General features: G+C 40.5%; 1 protein-coding gene across 2 annotated transcripts; it reads left to right on the top strand.

Annotated features, from left to right (window-relative positions):
* The first annotated feature begins 513 nt into the window (after positions 1-513).
* Positions 514-13,549, top strand: PDCL3 (phosducin like 3). 2 transcript variants are annotated; one of them, XM_045445699.1, is made up of 7 exons: positions 599-753; positions 2,078-2,207; positions 4,578-4,668; positions 4,932-5,075; positions 5,860-6,068; positions 8,526-8,681; positions 11,944-13,549. In XM_045445699.1, the coding sequence occupies exons 1-6, from the start codon at positions 748-750 to the stop codon at positions 8,666-8,668; spliced, it is 723 nt and encodes a 240-aa protein (XP_045301655.1). In that variant the 5' UTR covers positions 599-747; the 3' UTR covers positions 8,669-8,681; positions 11,944-13,549. The 2 variants fall into 2 exon arrangements, with proteins under 2 accessions (XP_045301654.1, XP_045301655.1); XM_045445698.1 differs by having other exon boundaries at positions 514-753; positions 8,526-13,549.
* The last annotated feature ends 7,606 nt before the right edge of the window (positions 13,550-21,155 follow it).

Genomic DNA, 21,155 nt, shown 5'->3' with positions numbered 1-21,155 from the left:
CTTTCTTAACTCAAATTGTGAGTGCTGTGTAGGCAGAACTCTGGAGCCCAGCACCTGCATTTTACAATAAGATTCTGCTGATACCGGGTTAAGCACTTTTGCAAATTTGTACCACGCTTAACCAGGTGAAATGACTTTCACCTTTCTGTTTTTGTCTCTTGTGATCACTGCTCTATCCACAGAGCCTAGAATAGTTCCTGGTACATAGCAGGCTCTCGATAAATACGTGCCATATGAATTAATTGCATAGTCCCGCGCTGAAATGACAGCCAGTGAATACCGGACGACCCTGCATCATTTTTAATTCTAACATCGGATCACTGGAACACATTTCTATTTGTGACTGAAAAAGCCATGACCTCTTTTATAATGACTGGGTCTGCGGCAATATATAGCGCATACCTCGAATTAACCTCCTCCATCCACCCCCAACTCTCCAAAGATGAAAACCTGCCCTAATAAGGTAGCACCGAAACCTGGTTCCGGGTCACGTGAAGCGAGTGGCACCGGCAGACAGAAGGCAGACCCTCCCTCGCTCCTGCGCACAGCTTCTGCGCCGATTTCTTGAGGAGCGTACGCAGGCTCAGAGGCCTCGCTTACACCCTGGCTCCGCCCAGCTCACTCCTAGGGGGCGGGACGAAGGGCGGCGGTGGGGGAAGAGGCTGGGCTGTGGCTGCGCGCGTGCGCCGAAAAGACCTGAGGGGCAGGCGCACCGTGGCGGGCCTGGCTTAAGCGATTTCAGACAAGATGCAGGTAAAGAACCTGGGGGGCCGAGTCCTGGAGACCGCCGCAGTTCGTTTGCCCCGCGTGTCATCGGCGGACCGTCCGGGCTGGGACTGTGGGAAGCCCTTGGGCGCCACCGACGCCGGGGAGGTCACACGAGTCTAGGCCCGGCGCAGGCGCAGTGCGAGAGGGCGGGCGTGGTCCCTTCGAGGAACTGCGGGCTGGGCCTCCACACTCCCGCAGTTGTAACCCCTTCAAATCTCAGTCTTTGGGGGCTCTTTCTTCTTGAGGTCAGATCCTGCAAAGCCTGTGAAGGACTCGTCGCATCCCACCTGGCAGGGTTACTTCCTATTTGTTAATTTCCGTAGCACCTGAGCGGGGGTGTTACAGGCTCGTGTGGACGTGGAAGCTGAGGCTCGGAGAAGGGAAGGGGCCGACATGGAGGTCCGGTAACTTGAAACAGTGGCGGAACCTGTGTTCCTGAAATCACTTAGAGCTGGTTGAGTGGATAGTTACATCCTCTTTCTCCCTAACGTTGGTGTTTAGGTTGAAGTGTGCTCCCTTTCAGATTCCCTGGCTTTCAGAGCTCAGCCCTGGGGTCTCTCTCTTCAGTCTTAAAATAGAGTCAAATTGGCCTCCTTTCCCCCCGTATCTGGAATTTTCTAATGAAATTGGCCTAAAACTTAAAGTGAAAGAAAATGAAGCCGCCTAGCATCAGGCTCTCCTGATTGTATTGCAGTCACTCAGAACTTTGAGATACTCCGTATCTCTGCTCTTGGGCCGTTTGCACATGCTGGTCCCTCTGCCTGGAAAGTAATTTCTTACTTGCCTATCCTGTGGAATGCAGACCTCTTGCAACCCTCTAGGTCAGCAGCCTGTTGATCATTGCACTTGCCACAATGTGTAATATATATATCTGTATATTTATTTGTTTATTGCCTGCCTCTTTCTCTCAACTGTAAAATAGGTGACACCATCCTTCCCTACTATGTATTACAATAATTTACATATAGTGGGTACTTAATATCTGTTGAATGAATCACTCCAAGTCAGTAATTAAATTACTGAAAAACCATCTCAGCCTTGGTACAGCATTGATACTGATCTGTGCATCATATCCTGATATTTACCCAAGACTAATTCCTTGGTGTGTATGTTTAGGGGGGTGCAGAGTGAAGGTGCAGTGAAGGACAGGAAAAAGAACAGGTCATGTGACACTTTCTCAGAAATAGGTCACAGTATAATTTGGTTTGAATTCCTCTTCCCTCCACCTTTCGCATTCGACCCTTTCCCCAGTATGACACCCTCCATAGTGGACTTTGCACTCATGGTATCCTTGGTCCACTTGCACTAGGACCCCAATGCAGACACTGAGTGGAATGACATCTTACGCAAAAAGGGCATCTTGCCCTCAAAGGAAAGTTTGAAAGACCTGGAAAAGGAGGCAGAAGAGGAGGAACAGCGAGTCCTTCAGCAGTCAGTTGGTGAGCTTGTTTACATTCATTTTTGTTCTGTCTCTCTCTGGGGTAAGAAACAACTTTCTAGGTCTCTAAGTGGTTTGGTGGAAGGATGCTCTGAGCAGGAATTGGGAGCCAGAGATTGGAGTGCTGGAATGGGCACTAACTCTGGAACCTCAGGCGAGTCACAGGCTTTCTCTAACATTCAACTTCCTGGGCTTTAGAAATGGGACTTCAGAGGCCTCCTTCATTTCCATAATTTCTTGTCTGTGTCAGATGGGCACATGATAAACCTGAAGAAAATACTTGAGTTGTACTTTTTGTCCCATTGATCACAGGGGCTAGTACTTTTGTCTTCTGTTTATACATTAGAGCTAATTTAGAGATGGATTCATTAGAAAGCGTTTATCCAGTGAATGTTTATTAAATGATCATCTGCCAGGTGTAATTCTAAGCATTGGGGCTTTAGTTGTGTGCAGGCCAGACAAAAATCCCTGTCCTCATGGCACTTACATTCTATTGGGAGAGATAGACAATAAGCAATACACAAGTAAATATAGGAAAATAAAGCAGGGAAAGGCCTCAAAAGGGTGGGAGGAGGGGTGAGTGTAATTCTAGATAGGGTCAGAAAGAGCCTCAGTAGGAGTGACTTTGAGTAGACCTAAGAGTTGAATCAAGCTACTTAAGTAAGTGAAGAGCATGTTAGAGAATCATCTGGGAAGCCATTATGACTGGGAAAGAGTAGTAAGTTCAGAGAGGCAACTAGGGGTCCAACCATTGAGGACCTTGTATCTTTTAATAAAGACCTTGGCTTTTATGTCTAGTGGGGTGGGAATCACTAGAAGTTTGAACAGAGGATTGACATGTTGACAGCACCCTCCTGCTGCTGCCTTACTGAGCATGCAAGATGGGCAGAAAGTCAGGAAGTAGTTCAGTATAGAAACTACTGCACTAATTCAGGCAGGAGGTATGATTGGCTTGGACCAGCCTGCATGGTGTTGGTGGAAGTGGTGAGAAGAGGTTGGATCTGGAAATAATTTGAAGGTAGGGCCAATAGGCTTTTCTGGTGGATCCTGTGAGGGGCGTGAGGAAAAGTAAGCGAAAGATGACTGCAGGGTGTTGGGCTTGAGCAGCCTGAGGGATGGAGTGACCACCAACTGAGATGAGGAAGGCTTGGTGAGTAGCAGTTTGGAGCTAGGATCAGGAGCTCTCTTTGAGATTTTTATTAGTCCGGTAGAGATGATAGGTAACATTGAGATTTTTATTAGTCCAGTAGAGATGATAGGTAGGCTGTTGGCCATGTTTTTCTCCAAATCAGAGAAGTGTGGGCTGGAGGCATAAAGTCATGAGTTGCAGTCACCAAGGGAGTGGGTATAGATAAAAAAAGGAGTCGGGGCGCCTGGGTGGCGCAGTCGGTTAAGCGTCCGACTTCAGCCAGGTCACGATCTCGCGGTCTGTGAGTTCGAGCCCCGCGTCAGGCTCTGGGCTGATGGCTCAGAGCCTGGAGCCTGTTTCCGATTCTGTGTCTCCCTCTCTCTCTGCCCCTCCCCCGTTCATGCTCTGTCTCTCTCTGTCCCCCCAAAATAAATAAACGTTGAAAAAAAAAAAAAATTTAAAAAAAAAAAAAAGGAGTCAAATCAGCAGAGGTTCAAAGGAAGGGCGGTCATAGAAAGAAGTAGGACGAGGGAAGGCATCCTGCAAGCCAGAGGAGGACCATCTTTCAAAGAGAAGGCTGTGGGGGGTTGGATTAATGCTGCTCATCCATCAGGAAGTGGAGGTCATTGTTGATCTTGATAAGAGCAATTTGTTTAGTGTTGGAGTTGGGGTTGGAGGATAAAATCTGATTTGATGTCAAGAAGCAAGAATATGGCAGTAAAAACGAAATAGAGATTTTATAGCAGTTGGTTAAAAGGAAAGAGAGCTGCCTACCTACCACTCACAAGAGAAGAACCAGAAGTCCTGTAATAATCCCTTTAACTCTAGGGAAGGTGTGCCAGGGAGGACACCCACTGGTATCCCCCGTGTCCTCAGAGACAGAATTGTTAATACTCCAGGTCATGGGTGTGTGTGCTTGAAGAGCAGACCAGGTGAGTTTAGGCAAATACAACTCTCTTGTTTTATAAACTTGGGAAACTTCTCATTCATGTCCCTACAATTGCATGGAGGTAGGAGAGTCAGTTCTGCTGCATATGTCAACATAGGCCTATCTTTTTTAAGACACACTTAAGTTCTTATTTACTAGTGTAATACCTTTAGTATTTTTTATTTTGGTTTTGCCGAGTGAGTTTTATTGGTATTGCATGTACATCTTTAGGAGAAAAGAAAAGGAGGAAAAACAAAATGCAAGTTTGTTCATCTTTTAAATATTTTGGTTTTTGCTAACTTAACAACATTCAGTGAAAACATATGAAGATATGACTTTGGAAGAGCTGGAAGAAAATGAAGACGAGTTTAATGAGGAAGATGAACGTGCTATTGAAATGTACAGGTTAGTGCCACCCAGAGGGACTGTTTGTTTTTTTGTGTGGCACTAATGTGTGTCTTTTGAAAAGTTAACTTTCTGACCGAGATAACATTTGGAAAGGATTATATAATTAAATAGTAATTTGCAGATTTCAGTGAACTAGTCTTGGACTTCTGCCATGTGGCAAATAAATAAACATGGATCTTTATAAAGGTTGCTGTGTGAAAGGTGTGTGGGACGTGTGGGCTGGATGTGTAAGATGTCTTTCTCCTCCTTCTGCGGTACAGGCAGCAAAGACTGGCTGAGTGGAAAGCAACTCAACTAAAGAATAAATTTGGAGAAGTTTTGGAGATCTCAGGAAAGGATTATGTTCAAGAAGTTACTAAAGCCGGTGAGGGCTTGTGGGTAATCTTGCACCTTTACAAACAAGGGTGAGCTGACCTTACGCACTATCCTTAAATGTTAATTTGAATTTATGCCTTGGATATCCCAGGCTTAATCCACATTGGAGGTTTTGTTTGTTTGTTTTTTAAACTAGTATTTTGTTTTTGTTGCTGATTTGCCCAAACCTAATGCCTAATTTTTGTCTTTAGACTTTCAAATTAATATTTGTGACTAATAAGAATGCTTTTTATTATATCATAGCAATGAAGATTGTTTTTATTGAAAAAGAATTCCTTATTTATCCTTCTAGAGAAACTCTGGCATTTCAAAATTGCATGTAGTGAATCATTCTCGTAGATGTTGGGGGTGACCTTTATAATAATTGTTCCAGGCAAGTGACGCAGTGGTGCTCCGCTGTGCCTCACTTCCAGCTGCATTCTCCTACTGTGTACTTGTGTAGAAATTTTTTGAAAAGCAGGAAATACTTTCTGACCTTTTTCACTCCTTCTGAATCTTGAATGTTCTCTCATATAGGTGGGCATAATAATTATCTTTTACATTGAAGCTGTTTTTTTGAGTTACTACTGAGTCAAATTAAATTGCATTTTAGATTTTGAGTTCTTTATTTTCCCTGAACTTATCAGAAAGGTTTTTTAAAAAATGTTTAATCATCTTGACTGGAGTAGCAGAATCATTTGTGAAGCTATTAGGGTTTACATAGGGTAGAAGGGTAGTTGAGCTTTGCCCAATATAAATGCAGAATCACAGTTGCTTCTATTTCTGTTTTATAGGTTTTCTTGCTCACTGTTGTTTCCCATTTCTACTTTACAGGATTCCCCTCTGTGCCCTCATAAATCAGCACTTCAGTGCACTTGCCAGGAAGTTTCCTGATGTCAAATTTATCAAAGCCATTTCAACAACCTGCATACCTAATTATCCTGATAGGAATCTGCCTACGATATTTGTTTACCTTGAAGGAGATATCAAGGCTCAATTTATTGGACCTCTGGTGTTTGGTGGCATGAACCTGACAATAGATGGTAAGGGCTTCTTTGAGGTGGTCTAGGGCATGTGAGCGATGACCAGTGCATGTTAGAGATGATGAGGGGATGTTTCTGTTGAACAGACATGTGTCAGATGATTTGTCAAAGTCATCTTTGCCCCTGTGTGTTGTCAAAAGGAAAGAAGCACACTTAATCTCTCATTAGATGAGTCACTGGGGGCAGTTACAACTGGGCTCTAACAATTCTATTAAAAGAGGACACAATGGACTTTAAAATATGTATATTTAATACTTATGTCTAATAGGTTTTATTTGCCCCTATAGTTGGGTATGTTTTAAGTTAAAACTAAAGATCTTAGCATTCATTTTTTGTTTAATTCACATGAACATATTACTGGTATTTATACTTTTTTATACTGACATGCATAAAAATGTTTAAGAATATTTTCTCAGTTGAATGTCTTAGTGGCTTTTAAGTTAAATTAGAAGTTTATTGAATTCTGCCTCTTAACTCCTGAAGGATATATCCTTTTATTCCTGAAGGACGTATCTTTTATTCCTTCCTACCTGTTACACGAGGTGTTGAACTATGTACATACTCATAGCATGAAAGAGAGAACCTGAGGCCCAAGGGTTTCCACCTAAGTCACTCATTGAAATAATGTGTCCGGGGGCGCCTGGGTGGCGCAGTCGGTTAGGCGTCCGACTTCAGCCAGGTCACGATCTCGCGGTCCGTGAGTTCGAGCCCCGCATCGGCCTCTGGGCTGATGGCTCAGAGCCTGGAGCCTGTTTCTGATTCTGTGTCTCCCTCTCTCTCTGCCCCTCCCCCGTTCATGCTCTGTCTCTCTCTGTCCCAAAAATTAATAAACGTTGAAAAAAAAAAAAAATTAAAAAAAAAAAAAAAAAAAGAAATAATGTGTCCACCTGTGCTTTAAAAAAAAACATTAGGGGTGCCTGGGTGGCAAATTGGGTTAAGCATCTGGCTTTAGCGCAGGTCATGATGATCTCACGTTTCATGGATTCAAGCCCTGTATTGGGCTCCATACTGGCAGTTCAGAGCCTGGAGCCTGCTTTGGATTCTGTGTCTCTCTCTCTGTCCCTCCTCTACTCGTGCTCTCTGTCTCTCTCTCAAAATAAATAAATAACATTAAAAAATAAAATAAAATAAAAAAATGTTCAAATGTGACTTTACATACTATTTTATGTAACTGTTTTATGTAAGATACTTGTGAGATAAGTATAGCATGTGTACATACATACACACATTACATCAGTTATACATTATTCAAATCTTCAAAGGCATACAGCATTTCTAAATATTTCTAAGCTATATGTTTTCATCTTACTCTTTTTTTTTTTTTTTTTAATGTTTATTCATTTTTTGGAGAGAGAGACAGAGCATGAGTGGAAGAGGGGCAGAGAGACAGGGAGACACAGAATCCGAAGCAGGCTCCAGGTTCTGGCTGTCAGCACAGAGCCAGACATGGGGCTTGAACCTATGAACCATGAGATCATGTGTCACATAATCAAACTGAGCCAGTGGTAGTTCTTTCTCTCTCTCTCTCTCTCTCTCTCTCTCTCTCTCTCAATCTGAGGGATTGTGGGTGATCATTTCGGATGCTTGGTCTCAGGCCACACTGTTTAGCAGAAATCAGTGTTTTTTCAGAACATTGGAAGGTGCCCACAACCGGCACTAGTGTATTTTTTGTCATTTCAAAGCACCGATGAACTGTCCTTTGCTTTTCCATACACGAGTAAGCTTGGGAATGCTTTGTTTCATTCTAGGTCAGGCTGCCTGCAGATATAGACCCTTTCCTCTGCTGCTTTATTACCAGTTACATTAAATACGGTAGATGACAAGAGTTTATTAATAGTGTACTATAGTCAACATCCATGCCAGCATATATAATGGTTCCCATGCAGAGAGTCCATTGAGCCAATAGATAGCAGTGATTCCATTAGTGATAGTGAAAGTCGTCCTATACATAACCCTCCTCTCTTGTCTCCTTCACATCAGCCACGAAGGTTTTGAAAGGTTAAGTGCAGGTTAAAATTTGTTTATTTTTCTTTATATTTTGTATTTTATTATTTTATATTACATTACAGTATTGTAATCATTTTTATATGAGTGTTTTTGCGTTGTGGAATGAATCATCTGAGTTTCCATTATTTCTTATGGGGAAATTAACTTTGATATACAAGTGATTTGGATTACAAGCATGTTTCTGGAATGAATTATGCTTGCAAACCAAGGTTTTACTCTATATGTAATATCTCATTTGATCTCATCTTCTGAAAAAGCATTTGAAAGTATTTCCTCCTTAAGGGTCTGATTTTTTTTTTTCTTCTAGGCACCTTATAACTGTAGCACTAAAATTGTCATCAAATGTTGATGATCATAGTTTCTGCTTAGAAAAAAACTGGCTTGATGGGCTTGAGGACGAGGGTCTTGTGCTGACTGTCTTAGGTGATTTGGCTTTTCTTTGTCATGTAGAGTTGGAGTGGAAACTGTCAGAATCTGGAGCAATCAAGACAGATCTGGAGGAAAACCCTAAGAAACCAATTGAAGACACTTTGTTATCCTCGGTGCGGTGCTCTATCCCCACAAGAAGGAACAGTGATTCTGAGGATGACTAAGACTATGGCCTCGGTAATGTGCCAAACTTCCTTGATGTGACAGATCATCTGGATTTTTTGAAAACGGTTAAAGTAGAAATGTCTTTGGCTTTTAGCCTTTTATAATTATGTTTCAAATCTCATAGATCTCAGAAATCATTACTGGGAATCCTATTACATTTCTTGGAACTCCCTTTTTAAATTAATAACATTTCCTTAAAAAAATAAAAAAAGAAACCAGCTGCTGGTATGACAGACGTCTATGTTTTCCTCACTTGTATTTTAAGCTATAAAACTGTCTATTCACTATTTGTCCACATTTAACTATATAAGAGGAAATGTGGAGTGTCTTTTAATAATGTGAGGAGGTTTTACAGTGGAAAATTGCAAACTAAGTTTTGTAGTCACATCATTTATTTTTATTTTATAAGGCTAGCAATAGAATTATTAAAGGAATGATTGATAGGAAAAATCCTAGTATTTGTCCTATTTGGAAGAAATAGGCAATAATTTTTATAAAACATTGTCCTATGAAAGCAATAACTAAATGATTCCAGTTTGTTGCCATTTTTGCTTAAATGTTTTTTTCTAGTTAAAATAATTTTTGTCTCAGACTGTTGAGATGTCAGTTAATCCCAATTACTGTAAAAGTCCACCTTAAATTCTTTTTTGTAAACAGATAATAAACACATAAAATGATAAACTGTATCTCAGTCAGTAAAAAAAATGGCAAGGTGTTTTCTGAACTAGAATCTTAGCACTTAATCCTTGTCAAATTGACATTAACAGAAAAATTAGGGGTAATATTTTTCTCTAATATTTGTGTTGAATGATGTAGTACTCAATGTGGGTTTGAATATTAAAAATATGAATTCTAGAGGGCCTGGAGTTCCTTCAGATTATATTGCAAAATTTATTTTTGCTATAATTCAAAGAGTAACAAACAGCTGTGACCCATTTTGATCTGTCAGAAGTGTCCGTGTTAGTGAATATTTATTTTTCTACACACATAAGAGCCAGTGCTGCTTTTAAAAATGTGTTCTATGTAACAATTTACTTTGAATGATTTTTCATGAAATTTTAATTGCAGGGTTGATATAAGCGTGGTCAGTTCTATCACTCACATGCCAGTTCCATGGGTTTTGTGGGAGAGTTGCCTTCTTGGATTTTCTATTGTTAGCTGACATTAAAATGAAATGCTGTGGGAAGAATAAAGGTGAAAAGCTTGAGTGCTGCATTTGCCTGAGCACTGCAACGCTCACAACTCTTGAGAGAACAGTGCTTGAGCATGGTGGGGGGTAATACCTACTGTGATGGAAAATAGCAGGCTTTATTCCACTTTGGAGCCCATGCAGGATGTAGTTCTAGATACTCACTATGCCACTTTGATCTGTGGAAGTGTGAAAACTGCTTCATCATCTTGCCTCCATGCCCGGCTAATGCTCTTAGTGGGAGCTCAAGGAGAGCCCAGGTGCCTCTGGACTTGGCTGATGAGTGCTGTCTGGCCACATGGCACCCAGGCCCCAGGCAGCTATTTAGTCATGCTGACTGAACTTGATTTAAACAGAGAAACATCTCTCTCCTAACATGAGTGTTGTGATTTAGAACGTGACCTGCAAATTTCTACAGGTTAGTCAATTTGGGGAGACTTTGCCGTAATATTTACCAGTAATTTTCTGTTTCATGTGAGGCATTTGTGATATGACAGAGGGGATACAATTGGATCCTTAAGCATTGAGTTCATCTAATTCCACACAGGGAAAGCAAACAAGAAGGCTACCTAGAGGCTGTCTTTCAGTGTTCAGAGGAAGGGATTTTGGGGAAGGGTGTTAAGCAAGTGCTAGGTAGCCCTTTATTCAGCAGTAAGAAATGGTTCTGGAAAGTTGGGATGATAATTGGGAGAAGTGAAATGGAGTTAAGACTGTATAATCAAATCAAATTGATTCTTCCTTATTTTCCTCATCTCTAGAGGAAGAAGAGGATGTGAATGAATTGTATATGCTTATCTCATTGCAAACCTAAATTTATATCCTCACTCCCCAAGGTTGCAGACCATTGCTTTGGCACATACATGACACAGAGCTTCCAGGGTGGGTGGCTCAGAGGTACTTCAGAAAAGTTGTACTAGAGGTTGTCTGGGTGGCTCAGTCGGTTATGACTTCAGCTCAGGTCATGATCTCACAGTTCATGAGTTGGAGTCCTGCATCGGGTGAGCTCAAGCCCTGTTTCGGGTGAGCACAAGCCCCACTCCTGGTGAGCCCTGCTCTCTCTCTCTGCCCCTTGTGGGATTCTCTCTCTCTTCACCCTTGTTCACTTGCACCCTCTCTCTGTCTTAATTAAAAACAAAAAAACAAAAACAAAACCCTAGACATGAAAGGCACTTTTTGAGAGTTATGAAAGGAATGTTAAGAAGAGTGTCCTCTGTCATCAATGCCTAAATTGTTTTTGTCATTTATTACCTCCAGCTTTAAATTCAGTTTTCTTATGTAATGAGACCAGAAGTGACAAGTGCGAATAATCTCTGTCTATATTTTATATAAATATAAACATAACAGCATTTTTTATACTGTTTACATTCCCATAGCAGGTGGTCCAGGCTTTCTGCCTTCTGCATGCCCCCTCCCACCACAATTCAGTGACCTCCACAGGAGACCTTGTCATTTGCATGCTACAAGGAATCCCCTTGGTTTCTAGTCTTAACCATCCCATACTTGCGCAGTGTCCTGTCTTCTCTTTCTGTTCCGTTTAGTCTCAAGTGAAGATGTGTCTAGTCTCCAAGTTTAAACCCTCCCTTTGTGCTTTTGATTGTATTCTCTCCCACATTCTTAAGGACTTGTTCCAGCAGTAAATTACCATCTTGATTTCAGTCTCTCCCTTGATGTGGAGCCTCACACAGTGAAAATGTTCAGATTCTGTGGCAGAGATTGCTATTTGCCTATCAAGTATCCAGGAATCTCCAGTTCTACTCCAGCAGCAATGGGACCAGCCAAAAGATTAAACTTCCAGTCTCCTTGGAGCCATGGATTGCCAGATGGAGGTGGGGAAGTTGGCTGGACAAGCCTTTTCAGAGGGACAGATGACTGGCATGTGCCCTTTTTGGACTTAACCCCTTACTTTCTGACAGGAGTGTAGATGTGGTTGAAGACTACTTGGGCTATAGGGCATCTTTATAGAGGAAAAGTTGTAAGGATAATATTCCTGATGACCTTGTGGAACCAGTATAATCCAGCTCTTGACTGCCTTCTCTGGACTTTGGTTACTGGGAAAGAAGTAACTTCCGTCTTGGTCTCTCTTAGGAGCAGCTGACACATTTCCTGATAATGTCACCTGGCCATCGCCAAAGAAAACCTCAACCATTCTAGCTTTCTACTCACCACTTTCACCTTGCTTGATAAAACAAAAGAACAATCTAGATGCTCTACCTCTACTTTATCAATGTTGCCTTTCAGTGATGTCATGAATTAGACTTTAGGGACTTTGCATTTCCAGTGTGTGAAGGAGTAGATACTCTGAATAACCTGATAATAACTCAAAATGTTGGATAATTTTTTTTAATGTTCTTAAATTGTTGCTGAACTGGCAAGAAAGGAAAGCATTCTCAGAGGTCAAAAGCAGTTTGAATTCTCATGTTACATGATGTCTAAAAACTTCTCAAAGCAAGTTCTTAAAGTCATCTTAAGCTGGTAATGCCCCTGAGCTCATGGCTAAAGCAACTGCATATCCACGCTGTAAGAACAGAGCTTTAATGTAGTCCTCAGACACTCTTTATAGATAAAGCTCCAAAGGAATGTGAGCTCATAGTCCTAAATCACAAACCCACAAAATCACGGGATGCCTCAAATAAGGTATCCTGAATGAGAGCCAGTGGAAAACAGATAGTACAGTCAGACCTGCAAAAACTTAGGATAGTGGAATTTTCAGATATAAGATATAAAATGAATATATTTAATATGTGTTTAATAAGAGTAAGGAATAAGAATTCTTTATATAAAAATAAATCCCTTGTCAACCTATGGAAGAGAGAGTGAACCGGAAAATAGAGCCAAATGATTACCCAGTAGATAACACACAAAGATAGATAGAAATATAAAAATTAGGAAAGCAATGTGGAGGAGAGACTGAGAAGTTCTAGCATAATCTTAAAAAGAGTTTTAGAAAGAATTGGAAATTGGTAATATTTGAGAAGATAAAGACATTTTCTAGAACCAATGAAAGACATGAGCCTTCAGATTCAGAAAGCTGTATAAGTCCTAAGCGAGTTACAGACTGTGTGTGTGTGTGTGTGTGTGTGTGTAAAACTGCAGAATGTTGGATTTGTGCAAGTAGTCAGAAAAGTCATTACCCAAAACAGAGTAATGGTAGGGCTTACTGACTTCTCAGCAGCAAGGAAAGCCAGAAAGATGGCCAGTATCAGTGGTTGAAGAAAAACAAAAACTACTAACCAAGAATCAATACCCAGTGAATCTATATTTTTGGAAGTGAGGATTAATAGACATTTCCAACAGAATGAGTAGTTTTGTCATCAGTAGACTCTCAGTTTAGAAGATGAGTGATGCAGAAGGACCACCATCTGTTGAAAGGTCTGAAGTTCAAGAAAGGATCGTGACCAAAAAAATATGGGTAAATCTGAGTGAACTTTGACTTACAACAGTACAAATAATGCCTTATTTGTGATATTAAAAGCAAGATGGATCTTAAAAAACAAGACAAAATAGGGTACACGTTGAAGGCTTAATTGGAGTTCAAATGTTCTTAGACCCTTAAAAAGTAGATTTAGGAGGTTGGCAAAGATACACGTGTAAGAAATATTTCATTCAAGGTAACAATAAAAGAAAATGAGTGTGTAACTTTTAAAGTAGTGGGGGCATGGAGGGTGGGAACCTCTTAATTTAAAAGAAGACCAAAAACAAAACAAAAAACCAAAAGGCAAAACCATAGGAAGTCCAAAATGCTGGAAACCTAACACAGTAATCACAATAAATGTAAATGAACAATAATAGTCTTATCCAGAAGTCATGCTTGTAGGTACTTAACTGATGTGAAACATATGCATACAGAGACCTGCACACAGATGTTGCTAACAGCTAATTTATAATCACCAAAACAACCAAAATGTCTATCAATAGATGAATGGATAAACCAACTGTGCTATGTTGACAGAATGGAATGTTCAGCATTACAAAGAAATGAGCTATCAAGCCACAGAAAACAGAAAAAGCTGTATACTATATTATTCCCATTATATGTCATTCTGGAGAAGGTGGAGCTATGGAGAGGCTAAAAAGAGGTTGCCAGAGGATTGAGGGAGGGTGGAAGGGTGAAATAGGTAAAGCACATGGAATTTTTAGGGCAGTGAAACTATTCTGAATGATACAATAATGGTGGAGATAGGACAATATGCCAAAGCTCATAAACCTTATAGTACAGAGAGTGAGTCTTAATGTATGCATATTTAAAAATTTCATTTAAAGAGGAGATCCCTGGATGGAATGCAGGATGTGATAAAATAATCTAACTGTATTACAAATGTGTGAAACCACCTAATAGAAGAGGTTTCAAGGGAAGGGTTCTGATCTAAGTAACCTTGGAAATGAATCTGTAAGGTGAAAGGCAAAAGAATCTGTATAAGCACTGTACTCTAGTTGATAGTTATTTCTCACAGTAGTACGGGTTAATAATTCTGTTAGTGCTAGACTATGTACTAGGTTTGAACAATTAAATAGATAGCAGATGGCAAGAGTCCGGTTTCACTGCTAAAGTGTGGGGTTACAGATAGCAAGGAGAGGAGGTTAAAATGATCTATGGCGTAATGGATTAGAGTTGGAGACATTGGTATAAACTGTTTCACTTAATATAGATACAGATGATTATATATTTAGATAATTAACATACATAGGCTAGTAAACACATTTTTTTCATTGTTCTATCAGCTAAGGTGACCCTAAAAGCAATGACACTCTAGTATCAAAGACCACACCTGACCTGTAGATACTGGCTTCTAATACTGTTCTCCAAAAAAGGAGCTAGGGCTCTAGAGAAATGGCTGATTCTAAAACTGGAGCAGGAAATATACAAGATTAGCCTGAAGCATCTTGTAGCACCAGAAAGGAAAGAAATATTAAAACAAAAACAAAAAACTCACAATGATAAGAATATGTCAAAAGGATGAAGGAGGCAACTAAAAGATCTAGTGGCTAAAGCTGGAACCCTTTGAGCAACAAAATAAATAATGTATTATAACCCAAAGTATAATCCATGAGTCCATGCTGATAAATGATTGAGTAGATAAATAATTGGAGAAGAAACCATCTCTCATTCAGAATCCTAAATAATTTATGTAGATACTCTGGACTTAAGAGATTCCACCTTTAAGCGTGGGTTGCATGTAATGATTTCCTTCCAAAGTTTATAATGTGGAAAGGTGGCTGGGAAGAGTAACTTTGCAGTACAGAGACCTGACAAACTGTCTCAGGCAGGTGATCATGGTCAAAGTCAACAGTGGTAAGTCATTTATTAGTATGGACCCTGGATATGATGTCATGAAAATAATACTTCACCTCTTTGGTCTTCTTTACAAACATCTGACAGGGGCGCCTGGGTGGCGCAGTCGATTAAGCGTCCGACTTCAGCCAGGTCACGATCTCGCGGTCCGTGAGTTCGAGCCCCGCGTCGGGTTCTGGGCTGATGGCTCAGAGCCTGGAGCCTGCTTCTAATTCTGTGTCTCCCTCTCTCTCTGCCCCTCCCCCGTTCATGCTCTGTCTCTCTCTGTCTCAAAAATGAATAAAACATTAAAAAAAAAAATTAAAAAAAAAACAAAAAAACTTTTAAACATCTGACAAATCCCAATTGAGGAGCATTCTACAAAACAGCTTACCAGAACTCAAAGTTGTCAAGGTTATTAAAAACAAGAAAAATGCGAAAAACTGACAGCCAAGAGGTGCCTATGGAAACAGGACTACTAGATGTAATGTGTCCTGGATGAGATCCTAGAACAGGAAAAGAATAGTAGCTAAAAACAGAAGAATTCTGAATAAAGTGTAGACTTCATCAATGATTATGCATAATATTGATTTGGTAATTGTAACAAATGTACCATACTATTGTAAAATGTAATGGGGAAACTGGGTATGGGGTATATGGTAAACCTGTACTATATTCTTAATTTTTCTGTAAATTTAAAACTGTACCCAAAAAATAAAGTTTATTTTAAAAATATGGTGGCAAAATGGAAATTGTAACCAAGAAAGGTGGTTTTCAGTTCTTTACTGTCATATGTCTGTAATAAAAGGCACAAGTCTTAGTTTGGATCTGTCCAAATGCAGAGCCTGAGCCAAGGACTTGGGTGCAGAGTTTGAGAGGCGATTCCAGGGAGCAGGAGGGAGGGAGCTGAGAGAGGGTGGCAGGGAAGGGAAAAGGCAAGTATAAGGCTGAGAATCAGGTCAGTGCTATAGGTAGACAGTAGGAACTCAATCCCTTTAGGACTTTGAAGCAGCACAGTCTATCCACTGACAAAAGCCTGAGTTATTTATTTACCAGTCCTGCCCTACAACCCTCAAAGGCTGCTTCCAGAGGAGTTAACTCCCCTGCACTTCTGGTCTGTGCCTGCACAAAGACTGAGCAAATGTCTGTGCCTGGGAGAAAAACCTGGGCAGACAGGTAACAGTGTGGCCTTTTAGGTGGGATGCTGGTGGTACAAGGTGAGTCTGAACTTGCATGGAAATTAGTCCTATTTTATATATTTGAAAGAACTTTCTTAGACATTCAAAAATAAATTCTTGTTGGATATCACTCTGCTGCATACGTAAGAAGGGAAATAGAAGCAAACACATTGGTTAAGACATTCCTAAAATGGGCTCTTAAGAGTGCAACTCTGACACCATCTTCTGCTAGGTTTGATGCTGGCACTTCTTGATCCAGCCAGAAGGTGGCGAGCAGTAACAGTGTTGTTCCCCCAGGCCAACAGTGACTGCAAGATGCCCCCTGACCTCGGGGATGTTAAAATGAGGGGAAACATGTTTAGCATTGGTCAAATGAGGTATCTCACAGTGGCTTATTTTAACTTGACCATTCTAGCTCATTTCTGTTTACTGACGTTTAAAATACTGAAAATACAAGCTTCCTAATAGGAAAAATGTTGCTACTGTTCCTTACCTACTTATTAAAATGACTACAGTTTTGTTTTTAAATTAAAAAAAAACAATACTGTTGGGGCACCTTGGTGGCTCAATCAGTTAAGTGTTCGACTCTTCTGCTCAGGTCATGATCTCACAGTTCGTGGGTTCAAGCCCTGCCTTGGTCTCTTTGCTGACAGCAGGGAGCCTGCTTGGGAATCACTCTGTCCTTCTGTCTCTGCCCCACTTTCTCTCTCTCTCTCTCAAGATATATAAGCATAAAACACAATACTTTTTGTAAGATGGTGATGAAAAAATTTTAAAGATATTTAAAAATGCATATATATTTCATAAAGAGTTGTAGTTAGTAATAATCCTTTGCCTTTTAGCAAATGTTATAGAAAAGAATAACTTGCAACTTTTTGTTTTATCCTGGGGTTTGAGATATCCAAGTGAAATAGTACAATAAACACACGCCCACTAATGCAAGCTGTACTTGGGCTATACTGTAATTGCAGTAACTAAATCAAAGAGCAGATTAGTGAGCCCCAGGTTGTCCCCCTTACTGACTCTGGGTCCCAAAGGCTTTCTATTTTGGTTTCCCAATGTTACTGGGGAGAAAATGTGAGAAGTTCAGTACACTTGGCAGTTATGTTTTGTAGTGTAAATTAATACAGTTCCCAAACTGCACTGAGGTGCCCCAGTTTCCCACAGCAAGCTCACGGGAATGGGATCTTCTGTTTTCAAGGGAAACACAGCCATGCTGCAATTTATCAAACACTGCAGGAAATACCAGCTCCAAGTAGTCACATTAAGTGTTAGCTTGCACTACATTCCTTTTGATGATGTCATATCTTTCCAAAGCAGGGTTTTTGGCAGTTGGTGTGATAAAAGCAGGTACTGCTCAAAAATCAACATGGAGCAGGGAATGAAGGTGACAGTGTCTGATCAAATTTCAAGGTTGGAGAAAGTGCAGAGCCCAACAGGCACTCACATCACATTAGTAATTAATGAAGTAAGTATATTTTCATTCAATTTTCAAATTTTTTCAAACAGCTAAAAGTTTTTAGAACATAAATTCTCATTAAGTTGTTTGGTCCTAAGTACTTCATAAAAGAAATGATTAGATCTTTCTTTCTTTCTTTCTTTTTTTAAAGTTTATTTGAGAGAGAGAGCATGAGTGTGCATGAGCAGGGGAGGGACAGAGAGAGAGGGAGAGAGAGAATCCTAAGCAGGCCCCAGGGCAGAGACAGATGCAGGGCTCAATCATGAGATCATGACCTGAGCTGAAACTAAGAGAAGCTTAACCAGCTGAGCCACCCAGGTGCCCCAATGTTTCCTCTTTTTCTTAGGAGCACAGTGAAAAAATTACTAAGCCATGAACCAATGGAAGTTTAGGAATCTCCATTAATAAATTGGTATTCTGGTTTGTAACTGAAAGTGAAATTACGTTGATTCAAATCCATCCTTCAGACTTGATTACCTCAGAGTCAACTCAACACAGGATATTCTTGACTATGTCAGGCTGAGTACTACACCCTAAAACCTGGGGTGACTCCAAATTACTCCCCAAAGGACCAATCTTCATGGAGCAGACAGCTTTCTCTTTATCATCACCTGCAGCAGAGCTGGTAGCTTGTCATGTTGTCAGTAGAGTGTGTTTAACCTCCCTGTGCCTTGGGTTTTCTCCCCTGTAAAAAGGATGCAACAAATACGGTTATCTTGAGGATTAAATGGACTAAGATTTATAAAGTACTTAGCACAGTTTGTTGAGGTTTTATTGTTGTAGATGTAGTAATAATAGTAGTTATCAGTGATGTCATTATGGTCATCCTCACCAGCATCCTGTTTTTTTGAAAGCATTTAGGGTTTGGCATCCTGATAAATTTGCTCATTTGAGATTGATTGGTAGGCCTTAATACTTGCAATTCTAAACTGGGCCTCCCATGACTCGGAAACTCTTAAGGTAAAGTTTGTCAGTGCAATTTGGGAAGAACTTGAAATTATATCTTTTGACCTATGGGGAACTTTGGGAAATTTGCTTCCCTTTTACATTTCCACCATTACATAATCCTCCTTGTAGAATCTATTTTTTTTTCTGCGCACTTCTACATTTTTTTAGTATGTTAAGTAATACCTCTCTCACTCTAGGTGATCATTTATTTTCTTGGTGTCCTAGCAAGTAAAAGTCTCAGTATAAAGCATAAGAGGATTTTATATGCTTACAGTGTGATATTTGTCACTTCCCAAGACAACTTTCCTCCATGTAGATTAAATGCTGTCTTTTGGACTGACTTTTCTCTATCAAGTCTCTACTGCATATTGGTTGATTGGGTTATCTCATACTATTCATCAGCCCTTTTGATGGATGTGCCCTCTAAATTACAGGAATGGCATTAACACGAGGAGTTTTGAGCCACATCAGGCCATGTACTGGGCTATGTAGCATTTAGGCCATTCCTCTTCCCTTTTGGAATTCTAAAATGTGAATTCTTTTAGAATAATATACAGCTCATAGCAGCACAGAACCATGTTCAGACATGATAGGATGAAGATCACTGGGGTTGAAGGCACATTCTCCGTTTTTCATTGTGTTAGAGTATGAGAGAGAAAATAGAATCAAACAGGAATAGGACATGAAGCAGAGTGAAAGTGCTCTGAACTTGAGTACTCCCTCCCAGACGTCTTGTTTAATCTGTCCCAGCTTGCCACAGCAGATCCTGCTGCTAATATTCCTGGCAGTGAGAGGTCTTGGGAGAATGAACATCAGTGTTAGTGGGCACATTTGTATGCTGGTCAGTGAATAGTGGAGGAGTGGGGGAATCTCTTTGAAATGAATTCTGAGGTGTATAGGATCTGCCACTAATGATTTTGTAACATGCTGTGGCTTACATCAAATAGGTGCTATACCAGCCTTCTCCTAGTGTCCGCTTGTATCTGTGACCTCCTGTAGGTCTTACCCTAAACCCAATAGGTGCATAGTTTAAGGAAAGCAAAAAGGAAAGGAGAGAGGATGGAGAAGGAGAGAGGGAAGGAGGAAAGGAAAGTTGAAAGAGAGGGGTGGAAAGGGAGGGAGGGAGAGGATGGAGGGAAGAATCAGTGATGTTTGCTGGCAATTACTTTTTTAAAAGTTTTTAAAAGTTTGTTTATTTTGAAAGAGAGAGAGAGAGAGAGAAAGTGGAGAGGGGCAGAGAGAGAGAGAGGGAGAGAGAGCTCCAAGCAGGCTCCATGCTATCAGTTCAGAGCTTGATTGGGGCTCAGACTCACAAACCATGAGATCATAACCTGAGCAGAAACGAAGAGTAGGACATTTAACCAAATAAGCCATCTGGGCGCCCCTCTGGCAATTACTTAAGTAGCAAATAAAATGGTAGGTGGGTAAGAAGCTAGGGCTTTTTACTCAGGGCTTTTATTTGTTTGGAAAGGATCAACCAAAGGAAATGTTTTGTTCATTTTTGATTGATACCTAGAATAGAGGAGACATCTACGTAGGATTTTTGCATGATCTAATGGCACCACAATCAGAGTTTGACCCTGTGGTTTTAGGAAAAACTTTTAAATGGCAGAAGTAGAGTTTAAGAAAGAGTTTCTGCTAAAAGACCACAAAACATTATCCTTTATTGATCAGGATTTGCTAGTGGGTGTGTATAAATGTTAAATGTTTACAGAAGCAAAGAAAGCCAACACTTAAGAGCTCCTGAGGGCTCTTGAAGGCCACTGTCATGCAGCGTCCTCTTTTGGAGACAGCAGGCCTGCTGAGTAAGCAGACAAGAACTCGAGGAACTCAACATGTACCCAAACAAAATGACTGCTAAGCAAGGGCTTGCAGGTCAGGAAGCAATCTCAAGCTGCATGCGTGGCTGCAGCAATGTAAATTAGCCCCTGCCTGGAGCCTGGGAAAAATCAGGTCAGGACCAGGAGTCACCATGAGGCCGGTCTGAAAGGTGCATAATGAACTTGCCTTTTTCTTGGGAGAAAGCATCTTTCTATTAGTGTTTTCTTGAGGTGTAGTTTATATATAGGTGGGTTTCCCTGGAGTGTCTGATCATATCTTAGCAAGGCAAGGAAGGTAGAAAGGAAGAAAGGATGCTGAGTGGATGCTGGGGCCTAGGTAGAGTTGTTACATAAAGTTTAGTACCAAAGATTTGGGCAGAACCTAAGTACCTACTAAGTGGTCTAAGAGTATGCATTCTAGAGCTAGATCATTTCAATTTGAACGCTACTTGGTAGCTGTGCAACTTTGGGCAAGTTACTTAATTTTTCTGAGCTTCAGTTGCCTCAACTGTAAAACATAGACAATAATAGTATAGGCCTCACAGAGCTATGATGAAGGTAAATATAAAGCAAATTAGTATTAGTATCTTGCTTAAGACAGGGCCTCACACACAGTAAGCACT

Source organism: Leopardus geoffroyi, chromosome A3, assembly GCF_018350155.1.
Source record: "Leopardus geoffroyi isolate Oge1 chromosome A3, O.geoffroyi_Oge1_pat1.0, whole genome shotgun sequence".
Classification (NCBI taxonomy): domain Eukaryota; kingdom Metazoa; phylum Chordata; class Mammalia; order Carnivora; family Felidae; genus Leopardus; species Leopardus geoffroyi.
The sequence above is the reverse complement of the archived record's forward strand: the minus strand, read 5'-3'. Positions and strand labels throughout refer to the sequence as shown.